We start from the raw sequence: 19,537 nt of genomic DNA on the forward strand, positions 1-19,537 counted from the left end.
CATGCTGGGTAGGGCACATTCGAAAACCCATGAGAATAATGTTCCAGGTTTGCTCAGCCTCATGACATTGGGTGAATCATAAAGAAAAGGTTGGTTGCAAAAGATATGCTCTTGACTTATGAAAAAGGGACATGCCATATGTCTATTTCCTGCCATGGATTCTCCATGAATATAAAAATCAAGAATAGCACACATTCATCTAGAACTCTACACAGCCTGTAATTTACATTTACTATATAAATATTAAATAACATAAAACACATTTCCTTCATCTTAACTACTACTAGATCAATATAATTTATTTTATATATTTCTAAAATCACTTTATAATATAATTTATATTTCTCTGCTATCCTTAATTCTACTTCAAGTGATGATGTAATGCAAAGTCATTTGGAGAGTCTATGAATTATGTGAAAACAACACTGAATTGAGGGATAAATGTAATACTCTTTATGCACTGTTTGGACTAAATTTAGAGAGGGATTGAAACAGATATTTTTTGATATATAAAACTAATTTTTAAAAATAAATAATAAGCATAAATTTTTTACAACACAATAGATTATTTTACAATCCAATTGTTTATTCCAGTTGCATCTTAACCACCTTGCGATTTGAAGTTCAGAATGCCATTTGGTTTTTAAGGACAGTAAAAGTGACATTTTTTAAAATAACAAAATATTTTTGCCCATTCTGTCTTTGTCTTGTATGTTGAGGAAAATACACCCCAAGTCTATGCAGAAACATTGATTAGAATGTAGTCTTCACAATCTCCTATTAGTAAGATTCCTACAGGTACTACAACTTATACAAATCTTTTTAAAACATCATGGCAATGTGCTTTAGCCAATTGGATAATACTGGTACCTAGACATTATAGTATAAAGAAGACATGGATTTCAGTTTATGAAAGAATGTAATAAAATATAACAACACAAGCTTGGTCCTTTAGGATACTATCACTGGGTTATTCAAGTAAAAAATTAAGATGATTAAAAAGTATCATTTTAAGTACCATTGACTGAGACAGTTTAATTCAGAAAAATTTTAGAAAATCACTCAAATTGAGATTGCTATCACTTTGTGACAATTTGTAATCCTTATCAAAGTATTTTTAATAATGTTAAAGCCCAAGTGCATAGCCAGCTGCAGTAGTTGCTGCAGTTATATATTATTTATGTTCTATTTGCTGCATCATCTTAGCCTTTTATGAAAGAACAAAATAAGCAGAACAAGCAGAAAGAAAATGGTGTGGGAAAGGACTGACAGACTTCTAAAGTTTGTTGCTATCCATTGGGAAAATGTCATGTATTTCTCGATCAAAATATGAAAGCACTTAAAGTTAGTTCATATATAGTACCTTATGTAATAATTAACAAGAATTGGCAGGTCCACCAGTGAGAGAAGGTTATTGCTGAGAATCAAGAAGATCTTTGGGAAGTGTGTAAAATCTTTCATATTCCACTTACAAAGTCGCTACCACATGTTTTAAGTGGTATGCCAGGGACCTCATAGTATGTCTAACTTCTTTCTTAAAAAGGTTATAACCAACTAGAATTCTTGAGAAAACCCACATTAATAGAACAAAAACAATAAAAATGAATAAATATAAAGAAATGGCTGCTCGGTTTCTGCCTGCGGCAATAATGGTCAACTATTTTTTATTTACCCATATAACATTTAGGATGTAGCCACTTTTTTCCCATCTGCCCCCAAAGTTGTTCTATGTGAGGAGAGAAGCAAGTGCATTTTATCTCCTGACTCTGACTTCCAAAGAATCACCTGTAGGCAAAGTATAGAATCTACACCTTCCTACCAAGCAAGAAGATGCAGCAGAGCTTCCATTTTTATAGTTTGTATTTGTCTAAAGGCTTTCGTCGATGCAGAGCCTGTGACAGCAGCTTTCCTCGATGCAGAGACTGCAACAGGGGGATTTTCATGCAAGTGGGCAATTAAAATGGCTCTCAGGTGACATCTGTCTCTAAGGGGCTGAGGCAAGTAGGACAGGGCAGAGGAAGAAACTAAGCAAAGATGTGGGTCTAATGGAAGCCTGATGATACAGGATGCTCTGGAGCACGATGGTACTACAGAATTGTCTCGCCTTGAGGAGGGAAGCACCTGTTTTTACCTGGGTATCAGTCAGTCATTGGCTGTAAACCTCTCCGAGGCAGAAGGGTATAGCCTTCCAAGTATTTCCCAATAAGGAGCCTCCAGACTGTGGATAATTTTCCAGAGAAGTGTCAGATGTGAGCTTGGACAGCACCTGCAGGATGAGAGCACCAGTGTGATGAAGAGAATCTGGGCAGGTCAGTGAATGTGTCCACAACGATATCATAAAAACAATAGTTTTTTTCATCTTTTAAACAAAAAGTACTTTAGTACCAGAGATTCTGACTTGCTTCCATCTGTGAGAGCTACTATCCTTGAGCCTGAGTGCTTTCAACTACAGCATCAAAACGAGAGGGGTTGCTAAAGCAACTGGTACTTCAGTGTAGACTACATCAATTTGGAGGGGGGGTGCAGTGAGACCCATTTAAATCTGCTTTTAAATCCTTGTAATTTTCCTGATTATTTTTTTCTTGTTTTAAAAAAAAGGCAGCTATGCTCTACAGAGTCCTAGTCTCTCAAAGAGATAGTAGTCACTAATGAACCAAATCCTTGTTCTGTTGTAGCTAAAAGTGGTTTAAAAAACTAGATATCAGTCAAAAGAGCAAGGGAGTTTGATGTGGACACCCATCAATGAAGAAAAAGCCATGTCAAAACAGATAGGAAGAATCTAAGACATAAAAAGGAAACCAGAGTAACCACAAAATACTTATCTTGAGACATTGATCTCTTTTGGGTGTGTGAAGAAATCATGAGAACTCTTAAGTTCTGTGAATTCAAACTTCAACCTTCCCTATTATCATTTGAATAAGTTAAGCAAGAGGCACAAACAGATGAAAATAGATTTCTAGGAAAGACTGGAACAGCGAGTTTATCTGAAGGTCCTATAACTGTTCTGGAAAGTTACTCTAGTTAATTAGAATTTAGAGTCAGTTATTGTTTTTTTAAAAAGCACACAGACACACAATGTATATATAAAGATAAGGATTATGTTTTAGTGGTATATAGGCTAGATAACCAGATTATATATATATATATATATAAAGATAAGTCTAGAGTTAGATTAACCAGTCTGTGTATTTTAACAGTTTAGGATTACTGTATAAGATACAATGTGCTAACCATTAAATAAAGACAGGTTAAAGTTAAAATATTCATCATTTGACTAAACATAGCTTACAACAAAACAATTTTTTCATTTCAAAACATTATTTTAGCACAAATGACAGTAAAGTTTTGACTTGGATTTTTTAATTCATCATTTCTAAATGGTGCAGATAATGTCAAAAAATTATACCATCGAAAGGGCTTTGAAGAAACCTGAAGAATGATACTCATCAAGCTGATTACTGATACTATTTTAAGAACAGCCAGGAAGAAGAATCCACAACCACCTACAGTTCCCCACTCCTGTTTTCAGTAGTCTCCACTATTTTAGGCTGTACGAAGCTGAGCAGGAAGGCTATGTAAGGATTCTGGCAGAATCGGCAAACTGTGTAAAATTCAGCAACCAGTTGAGGTCTCATATTAAATATAAGCGTTAAAGAATATTTCTTTAATTGTTTCCCAAAGAGATAAGAAATCTGGAAATACAGTGGATAAAGGAGTCTGATTTACTTTTAGATTTACTTTTAAAAGAAAATATAAAAATTTTATAAGAGAAACCTTTTTTAAATTCAAGAATTTCACCAAGAAATACACAGGAAGCCATTTTACTTTCACCCACAATAGACAGACATAGCAGCGATGGTTAATTTTTAGATCATAATTGCAATACTGGAACTACTAATCAAAGAAAAATTATCATGTAACCAAAACCAAACACAATTTTAACTTTTACATTCAAATTCCCCTAAAGATAACAACCCAGGATGACCAGCCTCAAACTGTAAAAAATCATCTATTAGGCAACTTGTTATTTTAACAGAAATCTCATATGAAAGGGAATAAACTGCTTGTTTTCAAAATGCTTTTAGCAAATCAAAAAAATAGTATCTTTGAAAAGATGCTTCCTTCTCCCTCCTGAATATACCTTTACAATGACCTAAAAGCACAATGCAAGTCTAAGGGGCAAGCAATGTGCATTTCTGCTGTTAGGATCATCTACCGGCATTATATTGCCACTCAGATATTTGTGAGCACACAGTACTATTTATGGGTTTCATTAGTCTCCTTGTTGTACTAAATATTTTACAAATGTAACCAAGTAATTCCTATTATACTATTTATTTAAAAATCTGTGGTAGTGAGAAATTCCTTTAAACATAGGTTCATAAGATTTTTTTGAAATGTTAAAAGCACTTTGGTCAGCCTGAGAATTTTATTTCTAAATTTCTTTCTTTTGAGGCTCAGATCTGGTAGGTTTCTAAAGCAATTCCCCTTTGCGTTCATCTGTTACGGAGTTTACATCAAAGCATCATACTCAGCTGCCAATGCCCCTTTTTCTTTCTCCTTTCTTCCTTCCCTCTCTCTCCCTCACCCCTCAACTCTTTGGCCCTGGGACAAATCCCTTCTCTTGTTGCATATAAATTCCTCACTTTTTACAGTGGAAAATTGTTCAAAGCCCAAGGTTTGACACTTAGCAATTAATCTTGAATTATTTCGGCATCACACTTTTGATCCATAGAGAGAAAAACTACTGATCATACCTTTATCCTTGATGCGTCAACTCTTGTAATAATCACAAGGACTAAGTAAAACGTCTACTGTGTATGTGCAGTAGCACTTGTAGAAGCTGCAACACAGTTTCATGTTAAGCTTGCTCAACTCATAAAAATATTATTTGCCACATTTTCAGCAAAAAAAAAAAAGTTTCTCTTCAGAAACTATTGAATCTGTGGCTGTTGTTATTTCTGAGTCAGTTTTTCTTCCAGATATACTCTTTGAACTTTCATAATTGTATGAAAGCATGAAATACTATATTTAATATTTAACCAATGTGTTTTGAATTGTAATTTAATAGTATGCTATTTTTATTTGAGATCTGGCCTTCCTAATAACCAGTCCTTTAACATCGGTGAAAGTCAAGACTTTTCAGAATTTTAAAGAAAAACAGATTTCATAAATTGAAGTGCAGTCCCCTTAAGACGAGTTCTATTTTGGCGTCTCCATTTACCGTAGCTGAGACTGTCACAGTCACTCACCTTCCTCATTAAGAAGTCATAGATAGAGAGTTTCTTTCTCCTCTAAAGTTAGAATGTTAAATGTTGGCCTTGTAGACGAACTTTCCAAGCCCTTTAAAGTTTATGTCCAGCGGTTGTATATGCTAAGTAGCCAGCAAGACAAGGTCAGATCTCAACAGCATAAGAAACCTCCCTTTTTCAAAACTACTTGTGACAAGTAAAACTTTTTAAAGCTTCATTATCAGTGCCTTTGGAAAAACATTTATGACTTGTATAAAGACTAGTTTAAAAATGGGGAAGAAATATGAAATGACAATAGGTCACACCTCTTAGTAGCATTCAGCCGCCCCTCTCTAGATTAACTTTGGTTAATGGGGGTCCCGCTGTGATATGTGAGCCGTGGGGTCTTGTCTGTCTCCAGCACACCCAGATGTTGGTGTTTGAGAGCGAAGGCTCCTATGCCTTAGATAGAGCCCGCAGCACTTACCTTGTTGCTCTGTTGTGAGACGCCCTCTGGAGGTGGTGTTAAGGAAAAACCACATGCTGTCAAGCCACTGAAGAAGCTGAGAGCTGGTCCTGAGGTATCAGACATTACAAAACACACTCAGTGATGCCCTTAAACCATTACTAGATTCCAGCAGCCACAACTATAAAGAGCTGGTGCTCCAGACTTGGAGCTACCACAAAGGAAGTCGCCCCTGGAAATGATCAGGAACCTGCAGAAGGCCATCTAGTTGGGACCCATGTCCACTACTGAGAGTGAACAGTGGTTGGAGTCATTACCACTGAGAGCCACCCCTCGGAAAGCCACAGATGAGATAGGAGAGACGTTACAACCCTCTTCACATCCTTTCCCTAAACAAGAGATACAAGTACTCTTACCGGCTGGAAATTCAAGGAAACAATAACAAATGTTGGCCTGTCGATATACTCCAGCTTAAGAGCAAAGAAGGATTTCCTGACGATAAATCTGGTACAGTTGGAGACCCAGCTCTCAGTGTGGGCTTTGCTGGATAAACAGCCTGTGGATTATAGGCCAAACTCCAGATTGCCAATAATTATAACATTTATTGACACTGCTTAAGTGCCATCCACCGTTCTAGATATTTTGTGTATAGTCACTCACTTAATATAATGGGTGAGACATATATCATTATTTTATCCATTTTACTGATGAGAGAAGTACAGTACATGAAATTGAATTCGTTTGCCTAAGGTCACCTGTTTATAAACAATGAACACAGACAGTATAACGGCAGAGTTACGCTCTTATCTACTTCTTATATCATGTGCTAGAAAAAATGCACCCACTGAAAGACAGCCAATCAAAATTGGCTATCAGCCTGTGAATATGTTCCATTACATGACAAAGGGAACTTTGCAGAGAGATAATTAAAGACTCTCAGATGAGGATGATTACCCAGGTGGCCTCAATCTAATCACATGAAATGCGGACACTTCCTCAAAGCTGGAAAAGACAAGAAACAGATTCTTCTCTGGATAGTTCCTTCTCCAGAAAATATTGTAGTTACCCTGCCCGAACATTTGTTTTAGCCCAGTGACACCTGTATTGGGTTTCTAACCTACAAAACTCATTAGATAATAAATTTATGATGTTTTAAGCCACTAAATTTGTGGTAATTACTTACAACAGCATTAAAAAAAAGAAAAACAAATATACACCACCTCATTGATAGAGTATGGTTTCACTATAATCTTAAGGTATGTAGATTGTTTCACTGGTTTTGGATGTACTGCATGGTAGTTTGTCCCACATTTAGCATTCTAACACATGTTACCAGAAACTGAACATGTTTTTGTTTTTGCCTGTGTGGTTACAAGATTGATCAGATTCCGTGATTTGGGTCTTTGATATGTACAATATGGCTTACCGCTTTATGGAAGTTAAGAGATAGTTTTTTTCCTAAACAGTAGGAAGTTACTGTTCTAATTTTCAGAATATGAAGAGTCCGATGATTCTTCATCAAATTCTGTCATCACTGCAAAGTATTCTTGGAAGACTCAGAATAAAATGAATTTGTTAAAAGGGCGTTACAATGTTACATTTGCTACAATGAGCCCTTTTCAAAGCAGTGTCAAAGTTTTCATATTTCTCATCAGTATTCATTATAATGGAGATCACAAAATGGGTGCAGAATTATTAGTCTCTTTCATTGCACAGTGTTCATGTACAGCGAAAAATCAGGACACTGGCCTTTGCAAAGAAAAAGAGATTAAAATCAGAAAGACAAAAATCATTCAAAAGCCTTAAATGAATAAATTTTGTAAAGATCTGAAATGTTAAGTGAAAATAAACAGAAATATTTCACTTATGGTCTTTGTTAATCTGTTACACAGGTGCGCACACACACAAAGTTACAGGTTTAGATGAGAAGCACTAAGTTTACGGATCAGCAAATGAGATGATTTTTTAAATAATAGACAAGGATATTAAAATAGTGTCTTCTATTTTATTAATAGTTCCTAAGAATTAAATAAATAGAAGCTATATTGAGATCTAATTCATATACCATAAAATTGTACATCCTTTTAAAGTGTACAATTAAGTGGTTTTTGCGGAATTGTGCAACCATTACCACTCTCTGATTCCAGAACATTTTTATTACCTCAACTGAAGTTCTGTGCACATTGTCACTCCCAAGTTCCCTGTTCCCTGGCCTTTAGCAAATACAAATCTGCTTTCCTTTTCTATGCATTTGCCTATTCTTGACATTTTATATAAATGGAATCATATAATATATGTCCTTTTGACGCAGGCACTGGCTTGCAGTGCCCGCAGCATCATGGATGAGATATGAGACAAATTCACATGGACTACCAAGTCCTGTGGAGGAAAAGGGGTGCACGGCTACTCCCTCAAACGGGGAGCTGCTCAGAGTGGCCTAGCAACTCTCTCAGGGGGAGAGCGTGCTGACCCTTCCCTCGACAGGCTTTTATTGGGTTTAATTTGCACAGGAATATAGGTACAGCTCATTAATTATTGTCAGGCAGTAAGGATCAGACAGTAGATGGCATACAAAGAACTATTAGGGCTTCTTCTGAGCCAAGGTCTATCAGCTAAAAAGCTACAAAACTTTGGGAAACAAACTCATTTCCTGCTTGAGCCTTTATCATTTAACTAAGAGCATTCTTAGCAAAGCAGGCTTCACAGGATTTTACATATCCCTTCTCAGGCCTGATCACCCCAGGAGCCCGCCATTCCCAGCACAGGGCTGTACCACCCTCTGTCATTGTTTCAGGCTTAAGTCAGGCAGAGGAGGCAAATAGCCAAGGAATTCTCGGAGACTTCTCACAGACAGACCAAGGACTCAGGCTTCATCAAAGCCGAGGGACAAGGGTCCATCACCCCCTTTCTCCATAGCCCCCCAAGTCCTTCCCTGGGGCCTCCATGAGATCATGACTGTCTTAAGTCATTCCCCCCTTGGGGAATCTTACCCGTCATTGGTTAACTGATCAAGCACTGGAGGCCAGTTATAGATGAAGTAAAAGGAGCAGAAGCGGTGCTCCTGCCAGGGAGATAAGTTTTGTCTCCTTAGTGGCTCATGGTCCGAAGGTCACCACTCAGCCTTAGCCATGGGGGGTTACAGCTCCTGAAACCAGGCAGGGCAGTTCCCAACAGCCTTTGTGAATGGCTTCTTTCACTTAGCATAATGTTTCCAGGGTTCATCCATATTATCAGAATGTCATTTCTTTCTACTGCCAAATAATATTTCATTGAATAGATGTACACATTTTTTATTTATTCATCAGTTCATTCTTCTGATCTAGTCGCCATCATGCTTAAAATACTTCAGTAGCTCCTCCAAACTGATAAGCACGGCTGTTAAAGACCCATCTTAATCTGGCCCCAATGTGCTTTTTAGCTTGATCTTCCCCTGCTCCCAACTCCATGCATTGACACCCTTCCTTCTACCACCATGCCAGTCACAGTAGAACTATTTGCAGTTTCCTAGGTGCAGCAGGCACTTCCACTCTTGTATGTGTCACCCTGCTGTAGGGAACACCCTTCCCTTTATTCTTGTGGATGCCTTCTATTTGTCCTTCATGATTCAGCTGCCAAGTATCTCCTCCTTTCAGAAGCCCCATCAAACGAAGGATAAGCTGGGTGCAATTTTTTGATAATTTATTATAATTCTGTCATAACACTTGTCATGCTGTTTTGTAATTGGTGGTTTTCTTGACTTTTTGTCCATTATATTGTGAGCTCACTGAAGCCAGAAGCTATGTTTTGTATATCTCTATTACATTAGCCATCAATCAAGGCCTAATGTGTGATAGACATTCAATAAATGTGTTTTCTTTTATATATATGATCAAAGAAATTTACTTGACTCTTTTATAAACCAAATTAATCAATCTGGGGTTTTATAACTATTTGGATATACACTTTATATTTAAAGCTCATGTTGAAGCTTTCTTAGGTTTAATTTGTTTATATGCATTATATATTAAAATTCTCAATAACATACAAAGTAACATTCATTAAAATAAATCAGTATTCATATGTAATTCTAGTAAAGCTTTTAAAGTGCACATTGAATTTACAATATATCAAATAGGAGACATTTTCAGTGCAGGGTAACTTGACAGTTTGGTTAATATCATATTAACCATAACAAATGTATGTTAATGCAATATTTCAAATGACTAAAAAAGGAAATTAGGAATGCGCAATGAAATTAATTTATAAACCATAAGTATACTTTAAAAGCAAGATGCAATTTTTTATGCAAGATGTTGTTTTTCTTAAAATTGACTTGAGAGTTGGGGCCTTGCTCAAGGTACTATAATAAAAGTGAAGTTTACATGTATAAATTGTTTTTCATTGTTTTTACTGTATTCTGTATGAATGAAAAGTTTGTAAGTAGGCCTAATTCTTGATAATAGCATCCTAACCTCTGTTACTTCTGACCTATAGGGTATCTTTGTTACTAGGGTTCAACCTGATGGACCAGCATCCAACCTGCTGCAGCCCGGCGATAAGATCCTTCAGGTAAGACAGACAAAAAGCAACGTATTCAAATGCTAACAAGAAACAAATATGTAACTGTGCTATTAAGTTGAATGACTTGAATTAAGTGATTCAAGTCATTGAGTTATATAAGTCCTTAAATTTTTTTAATTGTTGTTCAAGTACAATTGTCTCCATTTTCACCACCCCACCACCCCACCCCACCTATCCCTGCCTTCTTAAATTCCTTATTTACCTTTACTGTTCTGAGGTTAAGAAACAGGTTAGAAGCTAGTTCAGTCTGTTAGAATCCTACATCCCCAGTACCCAACACATGGTATCCATTCTGCACTTTTTTGTTTAAATGAATGATTTTATTTGGTAATGAAAGAAAACCTAATACACATAAAGAATCTATGTACAAATATCAAGTATATGCAAGAGAAATGAAGTACCTAAATAGGTTATGTGTGTGACTTCAGAGAGGGGGGAGGTCCATATTTAATTTCTCAACAGTAAGCTCACTTCAAGCTGGGCATATCAGAAAAGGATCACTCTAGTAAACAGTAAAGTAATTACTTGGCACAACCTCACTCATTTTGCTTTCTTTGCCCTTCTTCTCTACTAATTCACTTCCCATATACAAGGTGCTTAATCATTTCCTATATCACAAGGAAAGGCTCTTAAGTATCATCTCTTTAAGATTCAGTATTTTGACTTATGATCCCAGGAATTTCCTGGTATATGGCTATGTGGATCTATCTGACACTGCAGATATTTGATCATTTGGAACAATTAAGAAATGGTTCAACATAATTTACTGAAGACTCAGGGACACTGTAAAGGAGGGTGGGTGGGAAAGGAACCTTCTAGTCACACAGGCTATGCAAACACAGTTACAAAAATGCAGAAGCCCCACTCAAGTCAGCTCTGAGATCTATCTCCTGCTTACTGAACTCTGACCTCAGAAAGTCCTAGAAAGTCTCTATATAGCCCAACATGTATGCGTGTATATTTGTCTGAACATTTTATTCCCAGAAATATTTTTAAGTATCAAGATCATGAAAACTCAAGTTTCAGAAGTGACAATTCTCTGAAAAGACCCAGGGCTGCCCCATCCCAGAGTGGTCTCTCAGCAGAAATGCCGTTTGGCAGGTCTGAGCCCATTCCACCAGGCGGAAGTCCTGCAAAACCAGCGACTGGTCTTTTGAGTTAAAACATGGAAACCAAAAAGACACATAAAATATTCTAGAAATTTTCTTTAATGCTTTATTATGAAAGTTCTTTATTTTTGAATCTCTTAACTAGACCTGTGAACAGCAAAGCTCCCTAACACTTGGTAAATGCTGCTGTTTAGCAAAGGAAATGGGTAGTTTTCTTCTCTACTGAATTTCAGAAAAATTATTTTGCATCTCAGAGGCTAAAAAAAAAAATGGCAGTGTGTTAATCTCAGATTTCTGACCTATTAGAATGCCAGGCTGGGTACAGTAGCTTTCAATAGCTTGAGACAAGTTTGGGGCATTGCCTTAATTCAAGACAGAGGGGGCTAAAGAGAGAATTTTCTTTCCAGACTCAGAAAAGAAATACATACAAGTGGATATAAAATGTTATATTTACCTAAAAATATAAAGAGACCGAGATAAGGGTAGAGATATCCTATGTAGGGGAAAGGAGAATTGAACGAGCTATAAGGTGAGAATTCTTTTTTCTGGCTATGGACACTAGGAGAGTTATATGTGGGGACATGGGGCTTAAGTGTTCATAGTCCCTGAGAGGTATATAAGAACAGCAAAGTGCTCAGAGGAATAAAGTCCTGACGCAAGAGGTGGGAAGGAATCAAAAGCCTGATCAGTTGAAAGCCAAAAACACTGCAGAAGAGCTGCATTGGGATGTCTCTTCACAAGTGACTACTGAAAATGGAGATTTTTATTTTTACTGCAGAACTCATTTGGATCTAGTGCAATACAATCAAAGTCCATTTTCAGTAAAAGAAAAATGCACATAGACCTTAATCAGATAAATTACTATATTTACAGTTTCATTCTTTCTAGTTAAAAAGCACAAGTGGCCAATTATACTTTCTGGAGAAATAAGAATGACTAATTCTAACCTGAAATAATTGCCAAAATCAGCTGCTAAGAGGGGAAATTATATTTTTGTCTATTTATAATACTACTGGTTCTTAGTTTAAAGAACACTGGGAAAGAGTGGATTTATATCACTGAGTTATATCTGTCATTTACAAGATCACTAAAACATGTCCTCACTGAAGCAAATTTATTTACAAGCCTTAATGACAATATACAACCTGGATAGTCAGAGTAAAAGGCAAAAAAAATCAATGAATGAGCCCCTCAAGTGATGTCTACTGGATTTTATCTAACACAATAGCAAATAACAAAAGAAATAATAAATAGCAAAAGAAATATACCTTTCCCAATTCTCCCCTAAACTCAGAATTTATTAGATAAGTCATCTCTTTTACTGTGACTCTTTTTTACCCACTATATTCTTCTTCTGTTACTATGAGATTACAAACATGTTATTTGAATTACATGAAAATGTGTGCATTAAAGCATAATGCTGATTAAAACATTTTGAGTTAATAAAACATATTCATATGCTTTTTCTGTCATTTTACTATTCATCTTCCCAGAATAAATACTCTATAAGTAATGAGCATATTCAAGTGACTTCCTGTGTTGAGTAAGCCTTTTGCTTTAAGACAGCATGGTAAAAGGAAAGAGCACCATCCTTGGAGAATTGACTCCTCACAGCCTCACTTTCTGTGAAGTTGAACTACAATCTATGGGTCAGACAGAACAAGTGAAAGCACATGGATCACAAAAAAAATGTTATTAGACTGAACCATGTGAATTTGCTAATACTTGACCATTTTTGAAGTGGCAATTATGTTGGCTTAACATTGTAGTTTCTTTTTTCTAATGTTCTTTCTCATGCTAAAAAGTTCAGTGTAATTTATTATACATTTTACAATTCAAAATATATTTAACTATAGAAAATCTATTAATTAAAGTTACTCTGTTGAAGAGATTAATAGACTTAAAATATATATTGTACTTGATAGTTGACCTAATTCACAATCATAGCCTAAAGCCCACTTGCAAATACATCATATTCTATTGTACCACAGTAGGCAACCCCTAGCCTCTTCATGTACCTACTCCCCTTTCCCCAAATAAGACTCGACTATGGCAGAAGAGAAATCAAATGATTTCCAGATAATTAATGTCATCTAGATATTACCAGTCATCAAAACAGATTTTTCAAATATAAGGTATATAAATACGCTACAAAATTTTTGTAGTCTCTTCTACCTTACCATAATTTTTTAAGAGTTTTGAAATTGTAATCCCAAATGTCTTCCTGGTCTATTGCTATACTTGTAAAATATTAAAATAGGATAATCTAAGAGATGATAACTCAAACAAACCAGATATTTCCCTTTTTTCCTAGTCTTAAAAAACCTCAGCCCTACAATTCACATAGACAATTCAAGATACTATTCGCAACAAACAAGTCTACCAAGTTTTCAGTCAGTTCTTGGTAGGTTGTTGGGCTCAGAACATCATAACGAGGCCAAAATCATGGGGTTTGATGGCTACCAGGCCTATTACTACTGCTCCATTCCACAACTACTGACAAATCCACTCCACATCCTAATTAGTGTCTCATAAAGGGAAGTCATGTGCCCTCGGCGAGCTCACATCAGGAAGACAAGATTAATGCATGCAGTCCTATCAGAAAATGGATCAAGTACTTGATTTTGTGATGTCACTCACAGGTGTCGGAGCAGTGTTTAAACAATGAACTGATTATTGTAAGAGGGTGTGTCTTGTAATGCCACTGAGAGGGGGTCACTCTCATAAGCACAAATCCAAGATGCTGCCCCCTCCTTCTCTCATCTCCTCCAGTGACTAGGGCGTGAGTGGGAGAGAAAGGCCTGTGTGCCAAGGAACACTGGGAATTACTCAGTCTCTGAGTATGGTGGGAATAGAGAACAGAGGTCCCTCTTGATGGAGCAGGATTTGCTCCAGGCTTACCAAAGAGGGAAGAAGCAGAACGAGTAAAAGGAGGAATACCTGTGGGCTAGATGGCATCAGTCTTGAGGGGCAGAGGTAGGAGGCTTATGCCAGAACTGATGAGTATGAAATTCAAAGGAGAGAATACTGGGGAGGGAGATCCCAGGCATGAAGGAAGAAACCCCTGGGGTTTTCAAGTTTCTCATGGCATTGGAGACTTCAAACATGGAAATGGACTGGAGTGGGGATAGGGTTGGGAGGGAGATAGTCTTAGCTTTCAAGGCTAAGAATGTGAGAAGTGTAGACCCCGCCCCAGGAGGTCTAAATGAAATGTCCGTGGATGGTGGGACCTGCTGTGTGCAGATCCACGATGCTGTGTCCGTGTACAACCACTGAATCAGACCTTCCTTCTATGAAGGGAAGTTTGATGCCTCTTTTAACGACCAGTAGGTGTGGTTGGCTGCTAATTATATTACCTTATTTAGCTAAAGCTTATTTACTCACCCACCTCAGCTAACAGGAACCAAAAACATAAACCAGACAACAAACAAAATATTTCTGAGAAGCCATAATTAATGCCACAAAGTCCATGCACTAAATCTCAGGCCTTTTGCTCACTTTATTTCACAATCAGTTCTCCAGACAACCAAGGAGAAAGCCTCTGAGTTCAGGCACATTACCAGGAGGAAGACATCATAGCTGACAACTTCACTGGCCAGGAAGAGGGAGAACCTTCTTATTATAAACAAAAACCAAAGTCAAATAGCACAGCAGACCGGAGCGGCTCAGACAGAACAGTGTTTCACAGTGGCATCTCTTAAGATATCTTAAAAAAAAATACTTCCTTAGTCAAATAAATTTCTATGCCTCATTTAAGGATTTCACAATGTGATAAACTTATTAGGAACCTGAGAAATCTTACAAACGTATATTCCCCCAACATATTTAACCATGCAGCCTCCTCACTAACAACCTCAAATAACCACGTCCACAAACACACTTTGGGAAATGTTTCTTGCAGAAGCAACTGACTGGGCCCACGGCTCTATTCCAGAGTGTTGTAGCTCCTAAATACCATTATGAGACAAGAATGAGTTAAAATGCATTCATTTCTTTTAATTAAAAAAAATTCTCTCCCCAAAAGCTATAAAAAGTAAAGAGTAAGAATTTTCTGTTATGGTAAAAATGAAGTATGGGACTTTTAAAGAATATACTTAAGGTATCTGGAAATGTCACTAAAGAATTTCCCAATTTTTGAACAGGCCCAGTAAGTTAGTACTTTTCTATATTTGATCTTATTTGGTGGTTGAAAATAAAAAATAACAGGAAGGTTGGGGGAGTGGCTCAGAAAGAGGGGGTGCCATAGTCATGGGACTCTTAATGTTCAGGTAAATTATCGCCTATAATAATATAATACATTTGAGGAATAGGATTTTTTTTTAAATACAGTTTGATTAGAAGATAACCAAAAAACTAAGTTTAAGTAATATATATGGTTTTATACGCCAAAGTTTCACTTCATATCTTTATGCATTTAATTTTATTCATAATCTATAAATTCAGCACAGATTACTAAAAAAAGTTGAGAAATATTATACTTTTTGCAAATCAAAATATAATGTGGTAATTATTAAGTAAAACATGAAAACCAGTAAAGACAAGTTCATTGGGCTGTCTCTCACTCCATAATGTGGCTGAAATTAAAATATTAATGCCCTGGCTGATATGGCTCAGTTGTTTGGAGCTTCATCCCATGACAGAAAGGTTGCAGGTTCAAGCCCCAGTCTGGGAACATATAGGAAGCAACCAACTGATGCTCTTCCTCACATCAGTATTCCTCTCTCTCCCTTCCTATCTCTCTATAAACAATGAAAAAATAACCTCAGCTGAGGATAAAAATAAAAATAATAATAATAAATCATCTATGCTCTCTCAATATGTCATGCAACAAACCTGCAAGATATCCACTGTTGGCAGAGATTAAATAACTTCTTAGAGTTTCTTCTATTATACAATGCAGATGCTACTGTAGTAAATGTTACTGATAGCATCATAGTCATCATATTTTTCATTTATATATTTGGAAAATACACATTAAGTGCCCACTACATGCAAAGTATCATATCAAGCAACGTGAACAATGCAAAGGGGAGTATAACAAAGTTCCTGCCTTTGCAGACCCTCGTCCAAAATCACAAAGAGAAGAAAGTGAAGGAGGAAGAGTGGCAGGGAAGAGCTATCAAACAGTTAATAAAAAACGAACTCCTAGTCTGTCTTCTTTTAAGACCAAGTTCTTCTCCAAAACAGGCACCAAAACAAAGAGCCCTCTGAAAATGAGAGGCTGAATTTGCAGTTATTCTTTTCCTGGCAAAAGTAAAAAGAATAAAATGTAGCTCCTTGGGGTCTCCTTTGCAAACAAAGGTAGAGAATTCATTTGTTAGAGATGTTCATTCAATGTGTTTGATAAGAAGAAAACAGCCATTCTAAAATCAGCGCAAATAAACAAGTACATATCTTTATTATCAGTTCTACAGATGAATTTCTATACAAATGATTCAAAGTCTTCAATTGAGTTTATGCTATCTTGCTGTGTCTTTTTCCAGCCTGAATTCATAAAACATTCAAGCTCTACTTGTGTGCACTTAAGACAGAAATTCTTAGCCGTGTTTTATCTATGAAGATTTTTTAATGCTACAGCAAATGCACTAAAACTGAAAACTTTCAAACATTTAAAAAGTGCAATGTAAATTTTTCATGTGAGTTTTCTAAGACTTTAAGGCCTATAGTTCAGATTTTTGATAGAAAGGGAAAAATTTTAAATGTTGCCAAATCAACATAGTACTGATAATGCAGCCTGCTGAGTCCTAAATTTATCCCAATATTTAATGAGAATATTCCACCAGGTTAAAATTCCTAAATGAGAATTAATTCCAGCTAGTTAACATGAAACATAACTGTAATTATCTAAGACTCCCACTGTTTCTGATAATGCCTCGCTGTCAGAATTAGACAACATGAAAGTCTGCCCTTATAGGTCCAATGTGGTGGCTGTGTTTTTAGTTGTTCCTCATCTCAAGAGCGATAGGCATTTGGAGTATAAGCTATTAATGCATTAATGTATATCTAATGTATAAAATACATGTGCACTGACGCTTTAAATAGTTTTCCCCTTGATTGTGAGTTTAAACCAAACAAAAAATACATGTCCATGTCTCTAACACCATATCTTTTTTGGATTCTAAAAAGAGTCATTCTATCCTTATTTGCATAATGTCACCAGTGCTGTGGCCAAGCTTTCTCAGAGACTCTTTTTAAGTTTATAGGTCTGAATAATAAGAATAGAACAGATTCCTAAGAGAATTACAGCATCATCTAGAGAATATGTGCAATATAAACATCCATAATTTATTCACTTAATAAAACATTGACCAGAAGGAAATCAAAGATAAATCCAGGAAGAATCAAGAGGATGAAATCCACAAACTCAGAGTGTTTTACAGAAAACTGATGAACTGTAATCGCAAAGCTCTGCTTTTTGTTGGAATTACAAATATTATTTTCATTACCCCTCCATCTTTTCATGTCTAAATCATGGAAAAGGGCAACTAAAACACATTTTTAGCAAAGATGACAAGGGGAATCAAAATAAAGAAGGATGTCTTCTAGAAATAAAAAAGTGTTACTGTTGTAGTAAAGTGTGTTCCTTTACATTTCAAATCAGCTGAAGCCAGAAACCTACTAATTACATGTTCTTAAAAGATACAATTTTCAGAATATCTGTTCTTTCCTGGATTGTTTTCTTATTAACTTTACTTCAATTTAATAAGCCATTCATTTATTTCTTATTTTTTATTACTCGCAATTTCCTCAAAATCACACACATTGTATTACAATCCATGATAGACTGTGTTTATACAAAACATGTATGTAGTCAAATGTGACAATATATTTTAAATTTTTATTAATTTAGCATGTATTCTTCAACTTATCTTTTGCATTGTAATATACATATATTCAAAGTGTCAAATGCATAAATGTAAAGTATATGCATTTATTTTTTTCAATAATCATGGACTTACACTCTGCAGTTAATACTGCCTAGTATGAGCCTTTATTTCCTCAGCTCTTCTATCCACACATGTGAAACAACCACAAACCTTTACTGGCTGCAGTGTTGTGATTTTTCTGGTCTTCACAGTAATTGGAAAAGCCCTACACATACGCAGTAACACAATTCTGATTCCCTGTCGGAACTGCTCAAGATGAAAGCCAGACACCCATTTTCATTTCAACAAACAATATAGATTCACTTCACTCTTCTGTCTTAAGAACGGAAGAAGAAAGTTCTCTAGAACTAGGATTCTTCTATTCAAACCCCTCTTTGAACGCCCTCTGTCATTGTCTATCCTGGAATCAAATCCAACATAATATTCCATATCAAGAAATAGCTGAGTTTGGCCCCTGCTGGTGTAACTCAGTGGACTGAGTGCGGGCCTGCGAACTGAAGGGTTACCAGTTCAATTCCCAGTCAGGGCACATGCCTGGGTTGTGGACCAGGTCCCCAGTAGGGGGCATGTGAGAGGCAACCGCACACTGATGTTTCCCTCTCTTTCTCCTTCCCTTCCCCTCTCTCCAAAAATAAATTAATTAAATCTTTAAAAAAAAAAAAAACAGATCCCTTTTACAAAAAGGAAAAAAATAAATACCTGAATTAATATTAAACAGTAAATTCATTTAATAGGCTTAAAACATTTTTTAATTTTTATTTTTTTAATATATTTTGATTATGCCATTACAGTTGTCCTATTCCCTCCTTCATTCCCCTCCACTCTGCACACCCCCTTTCCTCCACATCCTCCCCTTTAGTTCATGTCCATGTGTCATAAGTTCTTTAGCTTCTACATTTCCCACACTACTCTTGCCCTCCCCCTGTCTATTTTCTCCCCACTGTCTATGCTACTTATTCTCTGTACCTTCTCCCCCCTTCTCCTTCTCCCACTCCCCTGTTGCTAACCCTCCATGTGATCTCGGTTTCTATGGTTCTGCTCCTAATCTAGCTGTCTGCTTAGTTTGCTTTTGTTTTAGGTGTGGTTGTTGATAACTGTGAGTTTGCTGTCCTTTCACTGTTCATATTTTTATCTTCTTTTCCTTAGATAAGTCCCTTTAACATTTCATATAACAAGGGCTTGGTAATGATGAACTCCTTGAATTTGACCTTATCTGAGAAGCACTTTATCTGCCCTTCCACTCTAAATTAAAGCTTTGCTGGATAGAGCAATCTTGGATGTGGG

At 36.3% G+C, this 19,537-nt stretch overlaps 1 protein-coding gene across 1 annotated transcript in view; it reads left to right on the plus strand.

The window, feature by feature from the left end:
- LRRC7 (leucine rich repeat containing 7) overlaps window positions 1-19,537 on the plus strand; it is a 491,093-nt gene that overhangs the window by 465,996 nt on the left and 5,560 nt on the right. Inside the window, exon 26 of the mRNA XM_037145320.2 lies at window positions 10,171-10,245. Within this exon, the coding sequence (XP_037001215.1) occupies window positions 10,171-10,245 (75 nt within the window). The remainder of the gene's footprint in view (window positions 1-10,170; window positions 10,246-19,537) is intronic.

Source organism: Artibeus jamaicensis, unplaced genomic scaffold (genome assembly GCF_021234435.1).
Source record: "Artibeus jamaicensis isolate MK-2021 breed Jamaican fruit bat unplaced genomic scaffold, CSHL_Jam_final scaffold_1019, whole genome shotgun sequence".
NCBI lineage: Eukaryota > Metazoa > Chordata > Mammalia > Chiroptera > Phyllostomidae > Artibeus > Artibeus jamaicensis.